Below are 19,413 nucleotides of genomic sequence, written 5' to 3' on the forward strand. Positions count from 1 at the left end.
TCAATTAAATCCACGTTGAAATGTAAAATGACAATATTACGTATTGTTTCTTTTGAAAAAAACAAAAATTTAAATCCAGCGAATATGATCAAATATCAAAATACTGAAATTTAATTTATAACCGTGAAAACGAATGCTTTGATTAGCTGTAACGTAAAAAGGAATAAAATAAGTTATATTATATTATATTCATGTAATGCAACAACAGGTCAACACAACTACATCATTTTTAAGTGACATTGTGAAAAGACTACAGCCTGTTCATTGCATGGTAGAATACGTGCAATTTGTGATGACTATTTGCAAACATTCAAATAAATCTGAAATTCAAAATCTTGTTTTACATGTCACAGTAAAATTTCAGTTTGACATTAATTTGTGAAAGCTTAAGAAGCCAGTTTAATTTCAACAGAGAAATTTTAAGCATTTTGACAAAGTAAAAGTGGAACTATAGCATGTAGTGTTTTGCCATTTTATGTCCTCTCACTCCTTAGATCAGAACAATCTACTTTTGTTTAGAGTGCCTATCTAAATTCTGATTCTCAAAAGTACTCCAAAAAAACAACATTGTACAAGAAAATATCGCAACCTGGTTAAAAGAGTGAAAAAGTCAGTAAAAGGGGGGGGGGGGGTCACTGACAGTTGACAACAATCATGGTGGCCAAAAGAGAAAGTCTTGCAATTTTTTTCCTATGGCCTCAAAATTACTGTGGAATAACTTTATTTGTCGCTGGAATTAATTTTTGTATGGAATTTATTTTCACTGATTTATGATGAGTTTAATGTGAAATATAGGAAAAAAAAGTATATTCGCTGGATTTTATTTTCACGAAATCATCCCTTCAGCAAAAATAGCGAAAGTAAATTCCAAGCGAAAATAAAGTATTCTACAGTATTCATCAATTTATGTCTTTTGCCAGTGTCCAGATAGGAATTGCCACTATTGCTGAGTTTTCGTTCAACATCAAATTGAACCGATCATTTGTACCCACTCTTCCCACCATCCACGATTCAAATTAATTGGCAGAATTCCTGGATGATTTAAGACACCATCCTGATGATGGAAACTAGGTCTTCATCAAGATTTGCTACATGCCCCATCAAAAAACATGATTTTTGGATCTGAGTACCCTGGTTGCTAACCGGTTGAGTGCGATAAATACAGAAAAATGCTGCGGAGAAACAACATGTTGAGGTCTGTCATGTTGGACATTTTTGAAGCCTTATTCAAACCAAAACCAAACATAGCATGTCTCAGTCTTTGATATTTCACTACAAACTGAATTATGGCTAATAATTTCGTAAACGCTGAAACCAAACGAGTATTCCTGTAACTTGTCTGAAAAATGGCGCTAAACACTTGCAGTCCCTCTTGTTCGATTTTTTCATGTTTTGGGCTTTACAAGACTAAACTAGCTCATACCATTTATAGCTTAGGGTTGAAAGATGCAACTGTTGGTGAATATTAGAATTTTTTTTTGTTCGAACTTATTGTCGAAGTAATTAATAACTTAAATTAGAAAGAACATTGGAGCGATATTTTCTAGGTGAGTGGTGGGATGAACTCCTTCAAATAAAAGGCATACCCAAAGTTGTTTAGATTAATGTCTCAGTTGGCCTGTGTTTTTGTTGCTTGGGTGTCAGCTGTTTTGCAAATTGGGTAACAAATCTGATAGCCATCTTGCAAAACTGCAGTTTCATGCACATACTCCCTATCAGTAATCTTGTTTATTCAACAAAACTTGGGTAGGTCTTGGGCACGGTAAATGTGAAACAGGCGAATAATGCATCTCAGTGAATAGTGATATTCTACAAGTTGGTATGAATTATGACATTTCAAGGTTGTATGTCATACTTGTACACACCCCTTAACCTTTCCACCACCAGACTTTCTCAACCCACATTTTTGCCGCACTTTGTTCTTATATTTTTCAATATTTCTGGAAATAAACCCTAATTTTAGAGCCAATTTTGAGTTTTTACTTAAAAAAATTTGGCTATTTTTGTCCTAATTTTCTGAAGGAAAGTGCAGACTATAATCGGTGAATTTGTGATGAAAAGAAGGAAATGGTGGTGAAAAGATCTTTTAATGACATTATGTCATTACGGTCATTTTCTTGAGTCAGTGTTGTGTCAATAAACATACCATATAACCCCCAAAGGTGGCTGTAAACCCATCAAAATATTTGTACAAATCATCCAATATTAATTGTATAGAAAACTCATAAAGTGTTTAGGGGTGGACCATTAAAAACTTTGGAGAGAAGGAGGTGATGGCACAAAAACTATGCAAAATATTATTATCCTTCACTTAGTTTTGTGCTAATTGTTTTTTCAATGATGAATTTGCAGTAATTTTTTGTTGATTTCCTTTGTGTGTAATATTTTTTTTTCATAAGAAATAGACACACCTGTGTTTCTAATGGTCCAGCCCACACGCAGGATATACTGGGTTACTAATTTATTCATGAATATTAATGACAATATGTCAACTTCCTTACTTGAACTACAATGCATACATTATGCATTTAAACACCAGTTAAGCAGAAATAAAACATTTACTTTCTGAACTTAATAGCCAACCAAATGAAAATGGTAAACCTTAAACTGCAGTCTTATTCAGGACACATATGCGCGATTTGGGGCCTATATTTTACCATAATTCCAACCAGATATCACTCAATAAATCTGTTAACTGAAAATGATGTCATGGAAATTCCCCAACAATGTAGTTTAAATATATACCCAACCATTCCGAGAGTACCACATATGCCCAGAAATATTCATTTTTCAATGTAAACACAATGAAAAATAAATAAATTTTCAATAAAATGAACGAAGAAATTATATTTTTTTGGTAAAAACAAAAATTTACTTCACTAACATTGAGGAGGGGGGGGGGGTGTCCTAATTAAAAATATATAAATTACCATGTGAGTAATGCCTGGCGATCTGATGTTAGTTAAGCAGCTTTGTTGTGAAAATCAAAATACATGACAAAATAAAGTAAAATAATTTCAACCAAACACAAAAGCAAAGACTTTTTGACCTTTGTCACCAATACCTCCCCACTATAGGCAGGTGGTCACTCTATATGGTAGAAGCAGTGAGTTACATGGACTGAAAATTCAAATGTAGAATATTTGTGCCCGAGTAGCAGAAAACTGAATGTGAAATATTTTACTCACCCTATAAGCTTAGTTTTTTGTGTATCCAACGAATGTAACATGCACCTTTTGTTTTTCTTGACTTTTGGTATGTTGTCCATCATACTATTCAACTGTGACCTGCAATAAAAATAATGAAGATGTCATCGTTTCTTGAAATTGCATTAATAAAATTTGTTTATCAATGGCGACAGTTATATTTAGTATTACAGTATTTTTTGTGTTCATTTGTCATGTGTTTTTTTGCCGACAGCTGGGGCTAGCGGCTATATTAGATATGCTAATAACAGCTAACTCATGTAACCAAATAACAGGTGCACTTGTTTTTATGTCACACATTTACTACACAGAGACTTGGAATAGTTGGCTTCGGTGCTATTTACAAGTACTAGGTTGGTTTACTGGGCAGTGCTGGTGAATGAATGAATGAGGATGAAATATGGAGGTTTTCTCGCTGGCAGGTGTTTGGAGAAATCTAAATCTAGCATAACTGCTCATATCCAGGTGTAAGAAACACATGCCATAATATAGTTGTCTTTATACAAACATAAATACATACATACATACATACATGCATACAAAATTAACTGAGTGGTGTGTCCTACATTCATGTAGGTGGTTTTCCTTTCACTGTGAGATCCTATGTATTGCCTGAAAGATGCATACTGAACGACTGTCACACAAATCAAATTATTTGATTTTGAACTTTATTTTTTTTATAGCTCTATGTCAAAATGGTGATCTTTGGGAGGATAATATGGCAATGAGATATCCTCATTTCATCAAAATTGGCCATAATCAAATGTGTATAAAATGAAATACCGTTAAAGTCCTATTATAAACCGCGGTTTATATTACAATGTATCAATTTAAAAATTGGGATCAAAAGCTCAAGTTCGGGGTGCGGTTTCTATTACGTACATATTGCAATCACTAAATGGGCGTGGTCATTTTTTGTTCACAACACATGCACAAAACAAACAATATACCGTACAATCTCTTGAATAGGCGTCGGGGAAGAGTGAAAGGCCTTATTTTGGTTCTAAAATAGGCGTTACGAAATGTTGAAAAATTACAGTCAATCAAAAAAAAATTCTACATGATACAAAAAATACTCAGTATTTTTAATGTAATATGCATTTATTTTTTTTAATTTTCTTGGTAACGAAAAGTATATTCAAACAGAAGTTTCAAATAAAAACACAAATGCACTGCTTAGTAGCAAATGATCACATAACGGTAGCTCGATCCGGCCATGCTGCTGGTCACAAGTGAATAACTTACTTGTTTTCGAAGTGTTGATATTGGTGATTATTATTTAGTAGTGATTACAATAACGCACGAAAAATAAATTCGTTGAATTGTTATAAAATGCAAGTAAAATTCAACTCAGTTTCCCCGTAAGCGAATGATTTCAGTCACATGTAAAAGGCCGATACGATATCCGCCATGCTTTTGAATGCTCACGTGACGTATTATTGACCGGATAGGTCAAGTCGCTAATTAACCAATCAAAATGCTGGATGGTGCCCACGTGTCTAAATTACATAGCTCATTTAAATATGTTAATGACAGTTCAGCGACCTCATGGTGAACGCAACACGAAAGAGATTTACCGAGAATGTAGTGCGATCTTTTGCCTTTGATTTCCATGGGAAAACGGCATGATTTTTTTTTTAAATCAAGAAATTATTTGTTTTCGAAAGATAAATTATTCTTCAATGCTCAGTTTAACACTTTTACGGTGATAAAAGCTCATTGTCTAAAACTTACGAAACACAGACGTATTCAGAAAGAGTATTGACAGAGGTCGCCGCCAGAACAAAAGCAGTTTCATTGCCAGTCTGACATCTTATCACCGCTGAACAATAAATAGGTGTGAATATTTTTAGGCATGTTGTCGAAACAAAGAATAGGATTAGGAACAATGCCGTTTTGGAACAGCTGGTTGAAACAATGAAGTCAGTCACGGTCTTGTTGAATTGGGGGTGCGGTTAGTAATAGGTACTTTTCAAGTTTTCAATTTTTGTTAAGAACTCTTTAACCCCGAAGCCGGAATTGGGGGTGCGGTTACTATTACGTATGCGGTTTATATTAGGACTTTAACGGTACCCCCAAAATACATGCAATGTTTTGATGCCACTACGACCTTTGTATGTCCTGTTTTTACACTTGATTTCACAAGCATGTGATCTCGCAGTGAACATAAAACAGTGTATTATTATTGTACTTACCCTTGCACATTGAAGAGTATAAAAACAGACCTGGCATCAAATAATGTATCTCTGACTATTGATAACACAGCACTGGGTGTGACAACGAGAGGATCTAAAGCTCTTTGGTGACCTGACTGTACCAGCTGATGAAACATACGTTCCACACTAAAGCAAAGACAACAAATGTATAACAATAAATGTACATCCTCAATACATCTTATGCTTGGCATCATTTGGTTTGAATTGTCATGGTTTCACTGTACAGCTAGAATATCATTTCATCACCGATAGCAAAAAGTGAGTGCGGCAGTGCCAATCTCGTAAACCAAGGAGGTTATTGTACTTCAAGTCATCAAAGATATATGCAATAAAATTTTAGTGTTTCTGCTCCAGTCATGTTTTGCATTCTTAGATATCATAGTTGCCTTTGAAAGTTCACAGAATATTTGAAGGAACATTTTTTTTTTATTCATACACACAAATGACAAGACACGAATAAATTTGCGACATCTTGGTAAACTACAAGATATCTCTATGTTACAACAGTTAACAAAATCTATTTAAAAAAATGCTTCACAAACGACTTGAATTAACCCCCTTGACATGCACATATTCACAATAAACTCTAAACTAATCTTGTCTACTAACATGAAGGACAATTTCCAAATGAACCACTGCACTGAAATGAGATAGGTTTAATACATAAATGATTTTGATGGCAACCTTCCAATGTTAATGACAGTATTTCGGCTAACGTATGCTGGCACTGGAGGGCGATGTTTCATAATTTCATTCATTTCACAGAGTTTATCGTTGTATGAACATAGCTGATTATAACCAATATCTCAAGGAGGTTGATTTGACAAGATGCTCTGATACGACCATCCTCAAAGTCCCCACTAAAACCGTTTGATATTTTACCATCAACTAAATGAGACATATCAGAAAAAGATGGATGGAAATCATTTAGATCATGCATTTGTTCCTGCCTCATTGGTGATTTTCAAATGGTCCAACAATCAATTTTTGCAAAACTTGGAAATAAAATTGCCACTAGAAAGAGACGTGTACAGAAGAGCTATTCCATCATGACTGAGACATCAAAATGTGCATTTGAAGCCAAACCCAGATATGTGTACAATGTTATTCTGGAAGAGGAAATATATATATATTTTCCATTCAGGGTTAAAATGCATGCAGAGATTACCACATCAGACTTGATTTTGCTAATTACCAGTTTTTGAAATTAAGGCCAAAAGTCTACAATTTGACAGAAGGGCTGACAGACCTGTCCCTTATAACCCTGTTGATGACATGATAAATACTGACAAACATTTTTCAAATGTACACCATCAACTCATGCACTGCTAGTTACATGCACCACCCCCCTATAAAGTTAACATAGCACCATGCAGAGCACTGTGTTAAAAGACATGCTGACAACATACCTCCTCCGACACCCAACACAAGGAACTAGTAGAGAGAGTGTGTTGAATAATTCTTTACTTGTCACCATCATAGCTACTGCTAACTCATCTTTGTTGAGTAAATGAAATTTCTGATAATGAATAGAACAAAAGTATTATTGAGTGACTATCAACTATATGAAGTAAAAAAAATATGTATGCATGAAGGCAGTTCGGTGACTGTACCATTTGAAATGTATTGCTTCCTTGGTACACGCTAGGAATAAAATAGTTTTAGCCAAAGTGGCTGATATAGAATCGGTTTCTCTCGGCCAATTTCAACTTGTTTAGTTTCCCAAATCGAGAAAAATGTAAAGTAAAAATAAGTTTGTCAGATTTGTGTAGGAAATTGAAACATGCTACTGTAGCATACACTTTATATTGAGAAAAAGGTTTTCCTGATGTTTAATTTACATTTCTGTTATTAAACTACCATTTCAGCAAAATAATTCATTGTTTTAAACTTTTCTTAAGGTAGCAAGAAGGGAAATTTTCACTTTTTTTCTTGATTTTTCAAAAATTGATAAAACTGTTACTTTAGACCTTGATACATCACCCCAGGTTTACAAAAGATCGAAATTGCGAAATAACGTTGCTCAAATTAGTGTTTTAAAACACTAGCAGAAAAGACTACAACTGCTGTTTCGTGGATATTTGCATAGTGTTTATCTTTGGAAGGAATTAAATAATAAAATCTTATCTGTATACTCTGTTGTTGACGATTCTGATGTAACGGGTGATAAGCTTCCAGTTGCAAACAATGCGTGTTTATCTAACGTCCATTGTCAGCATTATTGTCAGTCGAGACTTCGTCGGAGAAACATGGTCATACAGTACTCATTTCGCCCAACCTTCCGCTTTTACATCGACCGCTTATCGCTTAATTTCCGACCACGCGGTCTTGTCCGACCGGAAACCGACCGCATTTTAATCGCGTTTTTTTTTTTTCGCTCGCTCGCTCGCTCATTGAAAACATTGACCGCTCGCCCAAACACTGATCACTGGCACATGAGTGGTCGAAATGGTGGTTTTGATAGTGAAGTGTGAACATACAACTAGTATTAACTATTATTACATTCTGAACGACACCTCAAATCTAATAGCTGTATTACACTTGTATCGTGAAAGCAACTGAACTGGGACCTCTTGTTACGTTTTTTGGGTGCTTGTTCTAGATGTAATATTTTTATTTTAATTTTAATGAGACAGTTACGTGAAAAAAGCCTAGGTAACTCCTTTTGACAGAGCAGAGAAACGAGGAAATGTTAGTGATTAATTCCAAAAATAACTATATCGAATCCACATCGGTCCACGTCTGGTAAATTTGACATTCAATTTTTAAAATTAAGTCACGATCATTGAATGAGCTCGGTCTATACCGTATACGTACCGCAAAAGTGTTCCCACAAAAAATATTTTCGACTAAAAATGGCCACATGCCCTGAAAAAATCGAACAGAGCTTGACATGTATGAATAATTTATTGGGCTTAAAAGAAAAACGTGTCAAATTTAGTTATAGCCATAACTATTTGCTGGCCAGTCGATGAACAATTCAAAGTCCTTCAGGGCTGAAAATCATCGACGCTCTACTGGTTTACTTTATTTCACAACTTGCAGAGAAAACTGATTCGCGTAAGCTCTAATGTATCTTAGCCTAGTATTTTCTTTTTGAACTAAGGTCAAATTCCATCAGTTTGTCAAAATATATGTTTTTCAGCGAATAATTTTGAAGCCTGTCACAGCACAAACAACTATGTGAATCGACGCCTGTGATTGGATTGTACGACGACCCTTCAATGAGCGTCAAATATGCTTTGTTACAACATCATTGATTGGCTGAGAGTCACCTGATCGGAGCACGAACTGGGTCACAGAACCATATTTGTCCGATTTATCAACAGGACTTTGCAAAATAACCACTCCCACATTTTCAATCTTTTTTAGCGCGGAAGTTGCCAACAAATGTAAAAAAAATCGTGAATTTCATGGATTCGAATAAAATAAAGCATGCGATTGATAAGGATGATTCTTAATATTTTCCCCGATGCTCTTCGAATTTTTATTTTTTTTATTTCAAGGTAAGAAATGGCTAGTTGAAGTTGCATCGTCTTCAATGCGGTTGTTTCACCGCGAACAACTCTAGCTCTGTTTTGGGCATGGTTTAGTTTTGCGATGTAAAATAAAATATATATTAAAATAATAATACTTGATTAATTATTTGGGGTTTCAGCCCACAAATTACGGACATGATCTCCATGAATTACGGTCAACGTTTGTCTTCTCTCGGCTGATTGTCACGGTGTTGATCGACGCCCTTCCTAAACTCAGTATGGAGAAACCAATGGGGATCGACATTCCAAACAAACAATCGAAATTATCAACGAAAGACGAGATTTTTCTAGATATTTACAAACATACTGTCATGACAAACATATGTAAAATTAACAAATACACAAAGAGGTGTAATATTAGGTTTTATTTTAGGCTTAGAAATATTTTCTTTCACTCAGCCCATGCATGTAACTGCCATTTAGCTTTACGGTCCTTCAGCATCGGGGGAAAACAACAATAATTATACAAATCACATTGCGAAGACTCAACAATCAGGAAAGAAACCCCAGACAACCATGTCATACTTGTGTTGAAATACATTTTGTATTTCACGTCAGAATATTGTTTAAAATAAAATATTCAGTCCAAGCCAAATTGAGGTCAAAGGGTCAGGTTGCGTGCATATAATTATATATAGTTAAAACAAAAAGTGTTTGAACTTTTGTCAGCTGTTCAACATCTATAAAAACCAGAAAGACAATTATAAGACAATGTGAACCTCGGAAATTATTCTGTTAGACCGAATTTTAAATGCGCGCGAGCGAGCAGGTGGGCGGTGATATTTCGGGGTTTGCTCGGTCGAAAAAAAGCGGAAATTGTCCGGTTGAATTCAACAAGCGGTCGCAAAAGCGAGAGAAAAAGGTGATTGGAAAGCGGAAGCGGGCGGGAGGTTGTGCGAAAGGAGTACTGTAACTTTGCACAACTTTCTTTTAAATCGTTTTATTTTCCAAGTCAATATTCTATTTTACTAATACATTTTTTTTCTAACGCAATGGCGAAGAAAAGAAAGAAAGCGTTGACAGACGAGGCAAAGAAAAATCTGCCACTCAGTGTCGCACTCTGACACAGCAATTTTTTTTCAAACATCGGTCATTTTGTTTCACCATGAAAACCGTTTTATTAGATGTCTTATCTGAGACACTTGAAGGATTAGCTTGTTTGTAAACTGTCAGCGTGTACAGTGGGACAGTAATGTTTGTCAGAGGATTATCCCTCGTTGTTCGTTTGCATAACAATGGAAAACCCGAACGTTCCTGGAGTACGGACTCAAATGCCAGCAGTTTTCTTCATTTTTCACGCTCGAGTTTGAAATTATTCATTATCTGACACTCTTTATGAGTTCTATGATATCAGTGGTTAATATGTTTGGCCATTTTTAGTGTATATTTATAATAATGCAGCAAATCTACAGTGTTTTATTAACCAAAACCGTTTTTCGCGTTTTTCTCGAGTTGAAGTTTTGATCGAGAACGACTCATTGGGACCGCCGCCAAATCAAGTGCGTTCGGACTAGGACATTCAAACTCGCAGTTATCGTTCAAAAGATAATGATGGTGCGAAATATGTCTGGGTTTTTAAAGAAAATGCTTTGTCACAGAATAATAGTCTGTTAAAGGTGCCAAGTATGAAATAATTTGGGAACAAAAAAACAAACCTGCATAGAAATCGGAATAATAGGTCTTTTGATTATCGAAGACGCGTTTCAATGGACTTGATTACGGACAATGCATGACGTAAATTTCACCAGGAAATTCCGCAGTGTGCTCTCGCAATCGCGTACTTAGTCATTTTTACAAGGTTCGCCATTTTTGATGTCACGTGATAATTATGTAAACAATGTCTGTCCAGTTTGTGCGAACTTGCACCTCTATACTTAGTCTTTTGATATATATAACCTAAATTACTGTTCTGAACGAGACAACAGACAGAGAATGTTTTATTTAAAAACGTCACAAAACCTTCTCGCTACCTTAACCATTGGTGCCAAAATGTCATAATTTATCTTTAGCAAGATCAAAATAAAATTCACCATCAGCGACTATGAAAGGGGTCTGATTGTAGTTTGGTGAGCGATAACCCAAAAAGCCAGCAATAAGATGTTTTGCTGTAATATGTGCATGTGCTACTATTCAGTGGCCAGGATTATATTTCCATCGCATGCTATATAGCATTGCAATGTGACATAAATTATCAGGAAAATATTCAAAGCTAATTCGCATAATACCAACACATAATGAGCATTGTAATACAAATAATTAACATATGACACGCTGTTTACTTGAAATTTCAAGCATGACATTGCAGTTGCCAAAGCATTATAAAACCACCATGTTTAAAAGGCCTGGAAAGAACATTACACTGGACGTTGAAATGAGTGCAAATACATTTTGAATGAATACAAATGTTCTTTTTTTTATGAAATATATTGCTTTTAGCGCTAGATGTATACAATTTTCAATGAACTTACTTGAATAAACTGTTGCATTTCAGCTTGCTTACTCCGGGAAAACTTGCTAGCATCACACTCAAGGAAGTCAGGATTGGCAAATTCCATAACCATCTGTTGATATGAAAAGAGATGCATGTTTACAGACTGTACATACAAATGTACTAACAATATAGGACAAGTATATTTAATCTGATACAACTATTGATGCCACCTATTAACTTCTGGAAATAACTTTCATTAATTGAAGCATGAACAAATAATGTGTCCTGTTCTTACATTTGATTTACATGCATCATAGGATCCCACAGGAAATGAAAAAATTGTGTCTATTGCTAGAAGAAAAAAAATATTGTTTCAGCAAAAATCAGGCGATCCAAACTAACAGTCTTACCTAATGGAAGGATTTATGGTACATACATTTATACACACTTTAGTGCACTTCAATAACTGCCACAGAATTTTATACAAACCGGGTTTCGAAATTGGCAGTTGTCCTGGCAACCAAATATGAAAATTTTTTCCTCATGTGAACAACTACAAAATTCAATACACAAATTATGCTTGCATAGTTCAGCGTAGAACTTTTATCATACTATACTATCATACTATAGTACTTACAAGTTTAAAAAAAAAAGATCTTAATACAAGTGACTGACTTTGTTTATTTTGTGGAAGGAAACAATAGTTGACTATAATGTTCAAAGAGTTACACCCAAAAGCTTTATTAGACAATTGACGTACATTTTTTTTAAATGTTTTAAAAGGATTGTAGGTTTATTTTTAAATTTCAGTCCCTTAGTTGTGAATTGCCTTCAAGCTTCTTTTGTAAACAGAGCTCACAACTTACATGAAGGAAGGCCACAAGGGAAAAACAGTCTAAAGAATGTGATCCCATTTTTCACTACAAGTTGTTGCATATGCGCCTAACATGCAACATGTAAAGCGACACAGGGGGTGAAAAGAGTCAAAGTACATATCATATACACACGACCTTATTTAAGGTCGTACAATTCAGTAAGCTTGCTGATTCCATTTCCTGTGTTATTTCTAGCATTTCTATTGTTCATTAATTCTTCATTTCACTGTACACAAGTAAAAGATTGAATAGTGGACATCTACAAATACCAGGATGTGTAATTTTAAAAGGGTTGTGAGAACATAAACTTCGTGCATAACAAGCAGTTTGTCTGCAGTCTGTGTGAAGGTAATTGAGTGGTTGATCAGCAACACTTTCTTAAGTCTCAGATTTTTCAACAGGAAGAAAAAAAACTATTTTTTGATGGTGAAAATAATCAATAGTACAATTAAATTTCAATTTTTATGAGTAATAATAATATGATAATAGCTCTCGTTGTAGTTCACATATGCAAACGTTTTAAATTTAGGCGTTAGGCATTAATAACAAATTATTATTATTATTACATAAATGTACCCCAGATCTCCTGTTTGTGATACATAAACAGAATATGATTCAAGGTTTATTCCTCAGAAAATAGGCTATAGGCATAACAAGTTGCCAACCAATCAGACTAGCAGTTTTAAATGTTTAGACCAAAAATAGGCAGTCAGACATATCATCAAGTAAAGCAATACAGTAATTGCTCTATTAGAAGCATATGCGCTTAGATAAATGAAAGGGGTGTTTACACAAACAATGTGCACATTCATATTGTTTTTGTTTTTTTTATTTTTTATTGTTTTTTTTAAAAATATTTTTGTGCCAGGCGACAGTTCTGGACATTGAATGTCACCGTTGTCTCTCCTGCCTTTTTTTTTTTGTATATGCAAATTGCAAGTGCTAGTGCTGACACATAGTGCATTTTGCCACAGAAGTCATATTCATGTTTGGGACTACATGACAGGGCTGTGTTGCCATCTCTGACAAATGGCAATTTTAATGCGCTATCCTGGCGTCAACCAGGCTCGGTCGAACACAAGCACCTGCGGACTTTAACAAAGGTTCCCCCAAAGTCGCATTCGTTAGTGAATGAATCTCGGCCAGTGGAATTGGCCTTCCCATTGAGTCTGTGGCACACTCACCCAGGGTAGGGGTTGACCATTTGATGTTCAGCCTAAGGTAGGATTTGAACTTGGGTCTACCGATCATGAGTCTGGAGCAACAACCACTGTGCTACCAGTGACACATTCATATTGTTCACTTTCGTAGCTTTCCAAAAATACAAAAGTAATTTTGTTGATCCGGTATACAATTTTAATCATATACAATAATATGTTAATCCTTTTAAGTAAACTGAGAATATAAAAATCAATAAATGATGACAGTACTGCTAACATATAGCTCTGTTCAGTTGTCAAAAAATTATACATTCTGTACAAGTCTGTTGAATGTATGTTTGGTATTATTGAAGTTTGTTCAGTGTTCTCCCCAGGATGTAAACAGCGTGGCGGTCCCGCCACAGTGCTTCGATTTGCCGCCACACCGGTCTGACACCGCCACGGTGATTAGCAAGACCGCCACAGTGCTTTTTTCATTGGGGATTTCGTCACGCTGGTCGGCCCGACCGGCACTCAAAATTAGCGACCACCACGGAAACGCGTCAGACTATTGTCATATTGTTATTATACTTATGTACCGACCGACAAGCATCCTGCCAGTCGTGGATAATAATTTGTAAACAAAAGACATAGTCGTGCGATGTGGTATCGGCTTTAAACAATACAAGTAAATTTTGTAAAATTAGCACCTCTTTATTTGTAAGTAAATATTTTCTGACGATAGATGCAGTCTTTAGATTGATAGCTAAAATTCATTCAAAATCAATTCCACCCTGATGTAACATGGGCAAAGCGGAGTTCACGATCAGTTTAATACGCTACTCAAGAAAAAACAAGGTGTTTATTGCGTGATTGGGTAAAATACATTTGAACTGTTATCATCGTGAATCATGTAAAAATTCTTCTTTCAAGACTACTTTTAACCTTTCAAAAATTGCTAATCACCTCTTTCGAAAACCATCATGCAGTTTTCATCTAAAATCCATACCAACACATCGTGCTACGACATCGCTTTACTTCCGCAATGTAATTTTTATGATCACGATCATTCGGAAAACTTCGGGTTCTACCGGCATTACCATGCGGCATTCTGATTGGTTAATGGCGTTTTTGACCCACCGGGTCAAAGGACATATGCGGTCAACTAACGCGTCACAGCTATCATGGTGGGTCTGTGTTTTTCACGAAGTGATCAAGTGATCAAAAATAATTTCTCCCGATAAAACTAGTTAAAATTTTACGTTTTATTCATATAAAAAAAGAAGTATTTAATTTTTGCATGGCATCATGACCGAGTAAGAGGAATTATTGGTATAACCGGTGTATAACATCGCGAAGTAAGTTATGTCACGCCGTAACTTTGATGATTGTTTGGAAGTGTTATTTGTTCGTTCATTTACTGTAAATGTAAACGTTGTAGAAGCTGATGGTCGGAATAATAACCAACAATCCGCCAAATAATTACGCGGTCGATTTTTTGGAGGAGAATTTTGTAGTAAATAAGATCATGAAAGTCTTGAACATAATCCTGGCTGGAACGTTTCAGATGAGTTTCATTTAACCTTTCACAATTTATTTGTTTCTTTTTAGTCTGCAGTATTTGCATTTTGAGAATGTTTCATTTTTAAATTCAAACTCTTCTAAGTTGTGAAACGTAATTTTTTGACTCCAAAAAAAAATATTTGCACTGTGACGGAGCTCATTAATATTACAAAAGTGCCCAAAATAAAAGTGTTTATAACACTGTGTGAAGCAAATAAATATCTGCCACTTTGTTTTTGAAAATACATGTTGTTTATTGTGTGGGTGTAAATGTGCTTTGGTCAATTTCTATTATTATGTAAATGATGTGCAATTGATATGCAAATTAGGCCGCCACAGTGGTTTAAATTCCTGGGGAGAACACTGTTGTTTATTCATTCTCATTTGGTGACATTTTCACTTCATTTTGATCACACACAAAAAGTTTTAGTTTATACTTAATAACTACATTTTTGTATTTGTAAGACATCAAAAAACAAACCCCTGAAAACAATTTGTTAAGCTAAAACTAGAAGCCACCTCCATTTTGCAATCAATTCTACTCTAAGCCAATATAAGAATGTTTCACGTTGCCAGCTACATTATTGTACACAATTGAACCATTGAACAATCATGCGATTTAAGACCAAAATGTTAAAAGAAAATACCTTTGATCACCGGTCATCGCACTGCAATACACCATATTTGCTCTATTAGAAGCACATCTCCAACAGAAGTACATGTACATCAAACATTGCATTGCATGTGTGCTGGATCATATAGTTTGACCGTAGATACACCTCATTTAGGCAAACACAGGTGCTAATAGAACAAAAACACCATTACACTGCCTGGGTTCGACAACTGTGGTCCTTCGATCATTTTCACACCAGCCACCACAAGGTATGCATCTCCAGTTCAAAACAGTTTTGATGTTTGCTCGGAAATGGACAGAATTTTTACATTTTATAATTAAAATTCACTGCCAAACAAATTTTTTTCCTGAAGGCAATGTTAATCTTAATTTCTACCAGCCTGAAAAATAAAGAGGCAAGCAGGCAGTAATTTCAAACATAATACTGATATATAACGATATCAATATACCCAAGTACATACTTGTCACAACACAAAGCACCAGATAGTGAGCTGGTTTAGTGTCCTACAATCTGTGTATAATTTAATTAAACTAACAATATACTAGTAAGTAATCATGGGATTTAGGTTTCTGGGAATATATAGTGGGAATGAACCTACATATACTGGGAGTAACCGTTTGAAATGACTGGAATCATAGACTCTCAAAACAAGCAACCATATAAGTTGGTTAATGAATAGGTTAAAGGGTCAACTCTATTAGTACAAAAACAAATCTTGATGACTAGGAATTGAACTAAGCCAGCAATTAACTGAAGAATATAACTAATGAAATCTTCAAAAATAATTCATTAGCATGCATTAGCAAAGTACATTTGATGAATTCAAGCACAAAATTATGAAAATGGATTAATGTGACACTCAGTTGCAAGATGGTACATGTTTCCTATCTGTGAACTCCATTATATTCCTGACAAGGACAATGCGAATGAATAATTCAGTTATTGAACAATTCATTAAAAAGTGAATGAAAGGTTAAGCCTAATGCAATTATAACTACCTGACTGGTTCTGAAGTAGCGAAAATGCTATGAAAGCTTTTCAGTCAAAATATTATCAGTGTTAGCTATTTTAAAAATACATATATGCAGACAGGGTCCGAGCCAGTCTTCAATCGGATTGGTAATTGTTTTTTCTTCTAAAAATGACACAAAATTCAATTTAGCTTTTTTTTTTTATTAACTACCTTTCCTTTGAAAACTTCGAAAGTAACAAGTGATTTTATGTATTACAAATGCAAAGAACTAGAATACAGTTCTAATTTGGTAATACAACATACATGTACTCTAAAGTCTTAGAAGGTGGCTGACTGCTAAATAGCCATTTACTCTTTTCCCCAAATGGCACATTAGTTGCCTACTTTTCTAAATACTGTTAGTGAAAAAATACAATTTAGCCACCTACTCTCTTGATTTGGGGGAACCCTGGGAAAAGCAATTTGTCATATACTTTTAATACAATGTTGAGTTGACTACTGGTATGATAGTTTCAACAACCTCTCTGTCTTGCAAAATAAACCAATCACTTTCTATTGAATTGACCTGCCACCCACCATCTTGAGACGGTTACTATTTCACATAAATACATGTATCAACAAGCTACTAGAAATCTCGATAAAAAAAACAACACTTGTCTATAAAATGCAATTTGGTAAAGTAAGAGTTCACAAGAGTGCAGGAAGATGCCAGTTTTTGTACGCGAAATTAGTTTCATTTGATCATATTGATTTTGATATCAAAAAATTTACAATGTGGACATGTTGGGTTAGATCATAACCTTGAATTATGTAACGCACGTTTGAAAGATTGTGTGCTGAAATAAACATCTGTTCAATAACAAGTAAGCAATCTTCAATTATAGAGATTTAAAGGAAAACATAGTAAAACTATTGATTCCTTGCCCATGATTTGTAAACTATACTGTGATTTATTATGCGATTTATGTCATAATAGTTACAAACTCCATAGAATAACTTAAGTCCCAGGGAAATAATTAGACTGATTGTTACGTGCTTACCACACTGGTGAATATCTGACTCCAAGAGGATATAAACTGAAACATAGGGAGCACCACTATGGGGTCAGGTAAGATAACAGGAACAGTTGAAAATATTGAGGTGTGAACTATCAGTTTTGATGCAAATGCTGAAATAATCACCTAAATAAAAAAAAATTAATTTCTTTAGATCAAATACACAAATCCAAGAGAGATCCATTGTGGAATTGCAAAGAATAAATTTTAAGTGTTCCTCATTAAGTCTTGCAATCTCGATGTATTTTTTAATCATTGTTGGCAGTTTTAGATTTTTTTTTCTTTTCACAAATCTGTCAGAATAGTCACTCAAATTAAAAAATTGAAGATTTAGTAACAAAATTAACAAATCTTAGATGGACTTTCGGTTTGTGAGAAGAAGCCAAAAATAATCATCCAAATTAGATTCTTGAAGATATCATTACAAAATGAACAAATATCAAACGATCAACAGTAAACTGTAGTGATCAAATTACAATGGCCTAACTAATTTCAATAACTAGGTCATACATAGTATACCAGTAAGTATAGATGAGGACATCCTGTCTTTTGAAATTCAATACATAGAAGTAATTAAGCTTACAGGGTCAAACATATTTTATGATATCTCAAAAAGTATTCATATGTGACAGTCCAGTTTCTCAGCAGATCCAAATTACATAGTAATACATAGGATGTATCAGCTTGGAAGAAATCACATGCAAAGTTTTTACATAATTGAGCTCACAAGGGTGCAGCAAATGACCAACGACAGACATTTTGCCAATGATATCTTACCCGGAATTTTCATTTAGGGCAAGGCAATAAATGCAGGGGTACATCGTATCTGGTTACTATGCTATCCAATACAATGTTCACATGGTTACCACAGAGCAGCTTTGACTAACTTGGTAAACAATTGTTATCTGTGCTTAATTTTAATTGGTCCTGTGTTCATACAAGTATAAAGACAAAATTGAGCCGGTTTTGTTATCGGCTGCCATGTTTCTTTAAAATACTTGCAATAAATGGAATTACGGCAGTGATATTGTTCACACATGCTAAAACTGTATCTAAGTACACGCCGATTGAGACTTCTTAGAATGTCTTAAGCTAAATAAATCGGCATGGCACAGACTTATCTTGTTCATGAGTGTTTCAACGCCGGCTTAACTATAAAGCTGGTCTCCAAACCAGGGCTTTGGCACACGTGTGACACAGTACATAGGTCTTGGAGAGTATAGTACTGAGATATAGTTCTCATATTCAGCAGTTCAAATATCTTCTATCTATTTGTCTGATACCCTACCATGGGTGATGTTTTGGAGGGCAGGTCATATTTTTGAGTGAGTGCTTGCTCCAGATTATCGGTCTGGCCAACTTATTGCAAATTTTATTTTTAAAATGCTATTTTAATCCATTAAATACAATATTCATGACAGTTGTTGCAAAACATCAAGAACATTACTTTTAGTATTCTTATCAAGGCATCAAGAGGTGCATGAAAGACCTTCAGTTGGTTCTAAAAGTATCCTGGCCACAAGAAATGCTAACAACACCAACAACAACAACAACAACAGACATTTACCATTATGGGCAAAGTAAAGAGAAAACAAACAAGTGACCTGTAGGCTATTAGTTGAAATAGCCCAGAGAATTTTCTGGACAGTCTGAGAGAACCTTAGGTATCAGCATGGTAATACAAGTTTTTTTAAGAAGATTGAACCATAAACACCAAAAAGAAACACTTGAAATAGTGTCATGATATAATACAGTGCAAGATTATATTATGAAATCCACCA

The 19,413-nt window shown here is 34.8% G+C and overlaps 1 protein-coding gene across 1 annotated transcript in view; it reads right to left on the bottom strand.

Annotated features, from left to right (window-relative positions):
• LOC100376609 (gametogenetin-binding protein 2-like) overlaps positions 1 to 19,413 on the bottom strand; it is a 32,973-nt gene that overhangs the window by 8,651 nt on the left and 4,909 nt on the right. The window contains exons 2-5 of the mRNA XM_002730837.4: positions 11,430 to 11,522; positions 6,832 to 6,941; positions 5,402 to 5,548; positions 3,189 to 3,287 (exon numbers count right to left, since the gene is read on the bottom strand). Of these exons, the coding sequence (XP_002730883.2) occupies positions 3,189 to 3,287; positions 5,402 to 5,548; positions 6,832 to 6,941; positions 11,430 to 11,522 (449 nt within the window). The remainder of the gene's footprint in view (positions 1 to 3,188; positions 3,288 to 5,401; positions 5,549 to 6,831; positions 6,942 to 11,429; positions 11,523 to 19,413) is intronic.

Source organism: Saccoglossus kowalevskii, chromosome 16 (assembly GCF_978046115.1).
Source record: "Saccoglossus kowalevskii chromosome 16, keSacKowa6.1, whole genome shotgun sequence".
Classification (NCBI taxonomy): domain Eukaryota; kingdom Metazoa; phylum Hemichordata; class Enteropneusta; family Harrimaniidae; genus Saccoglossus; species Saccoglossus kowalevskii.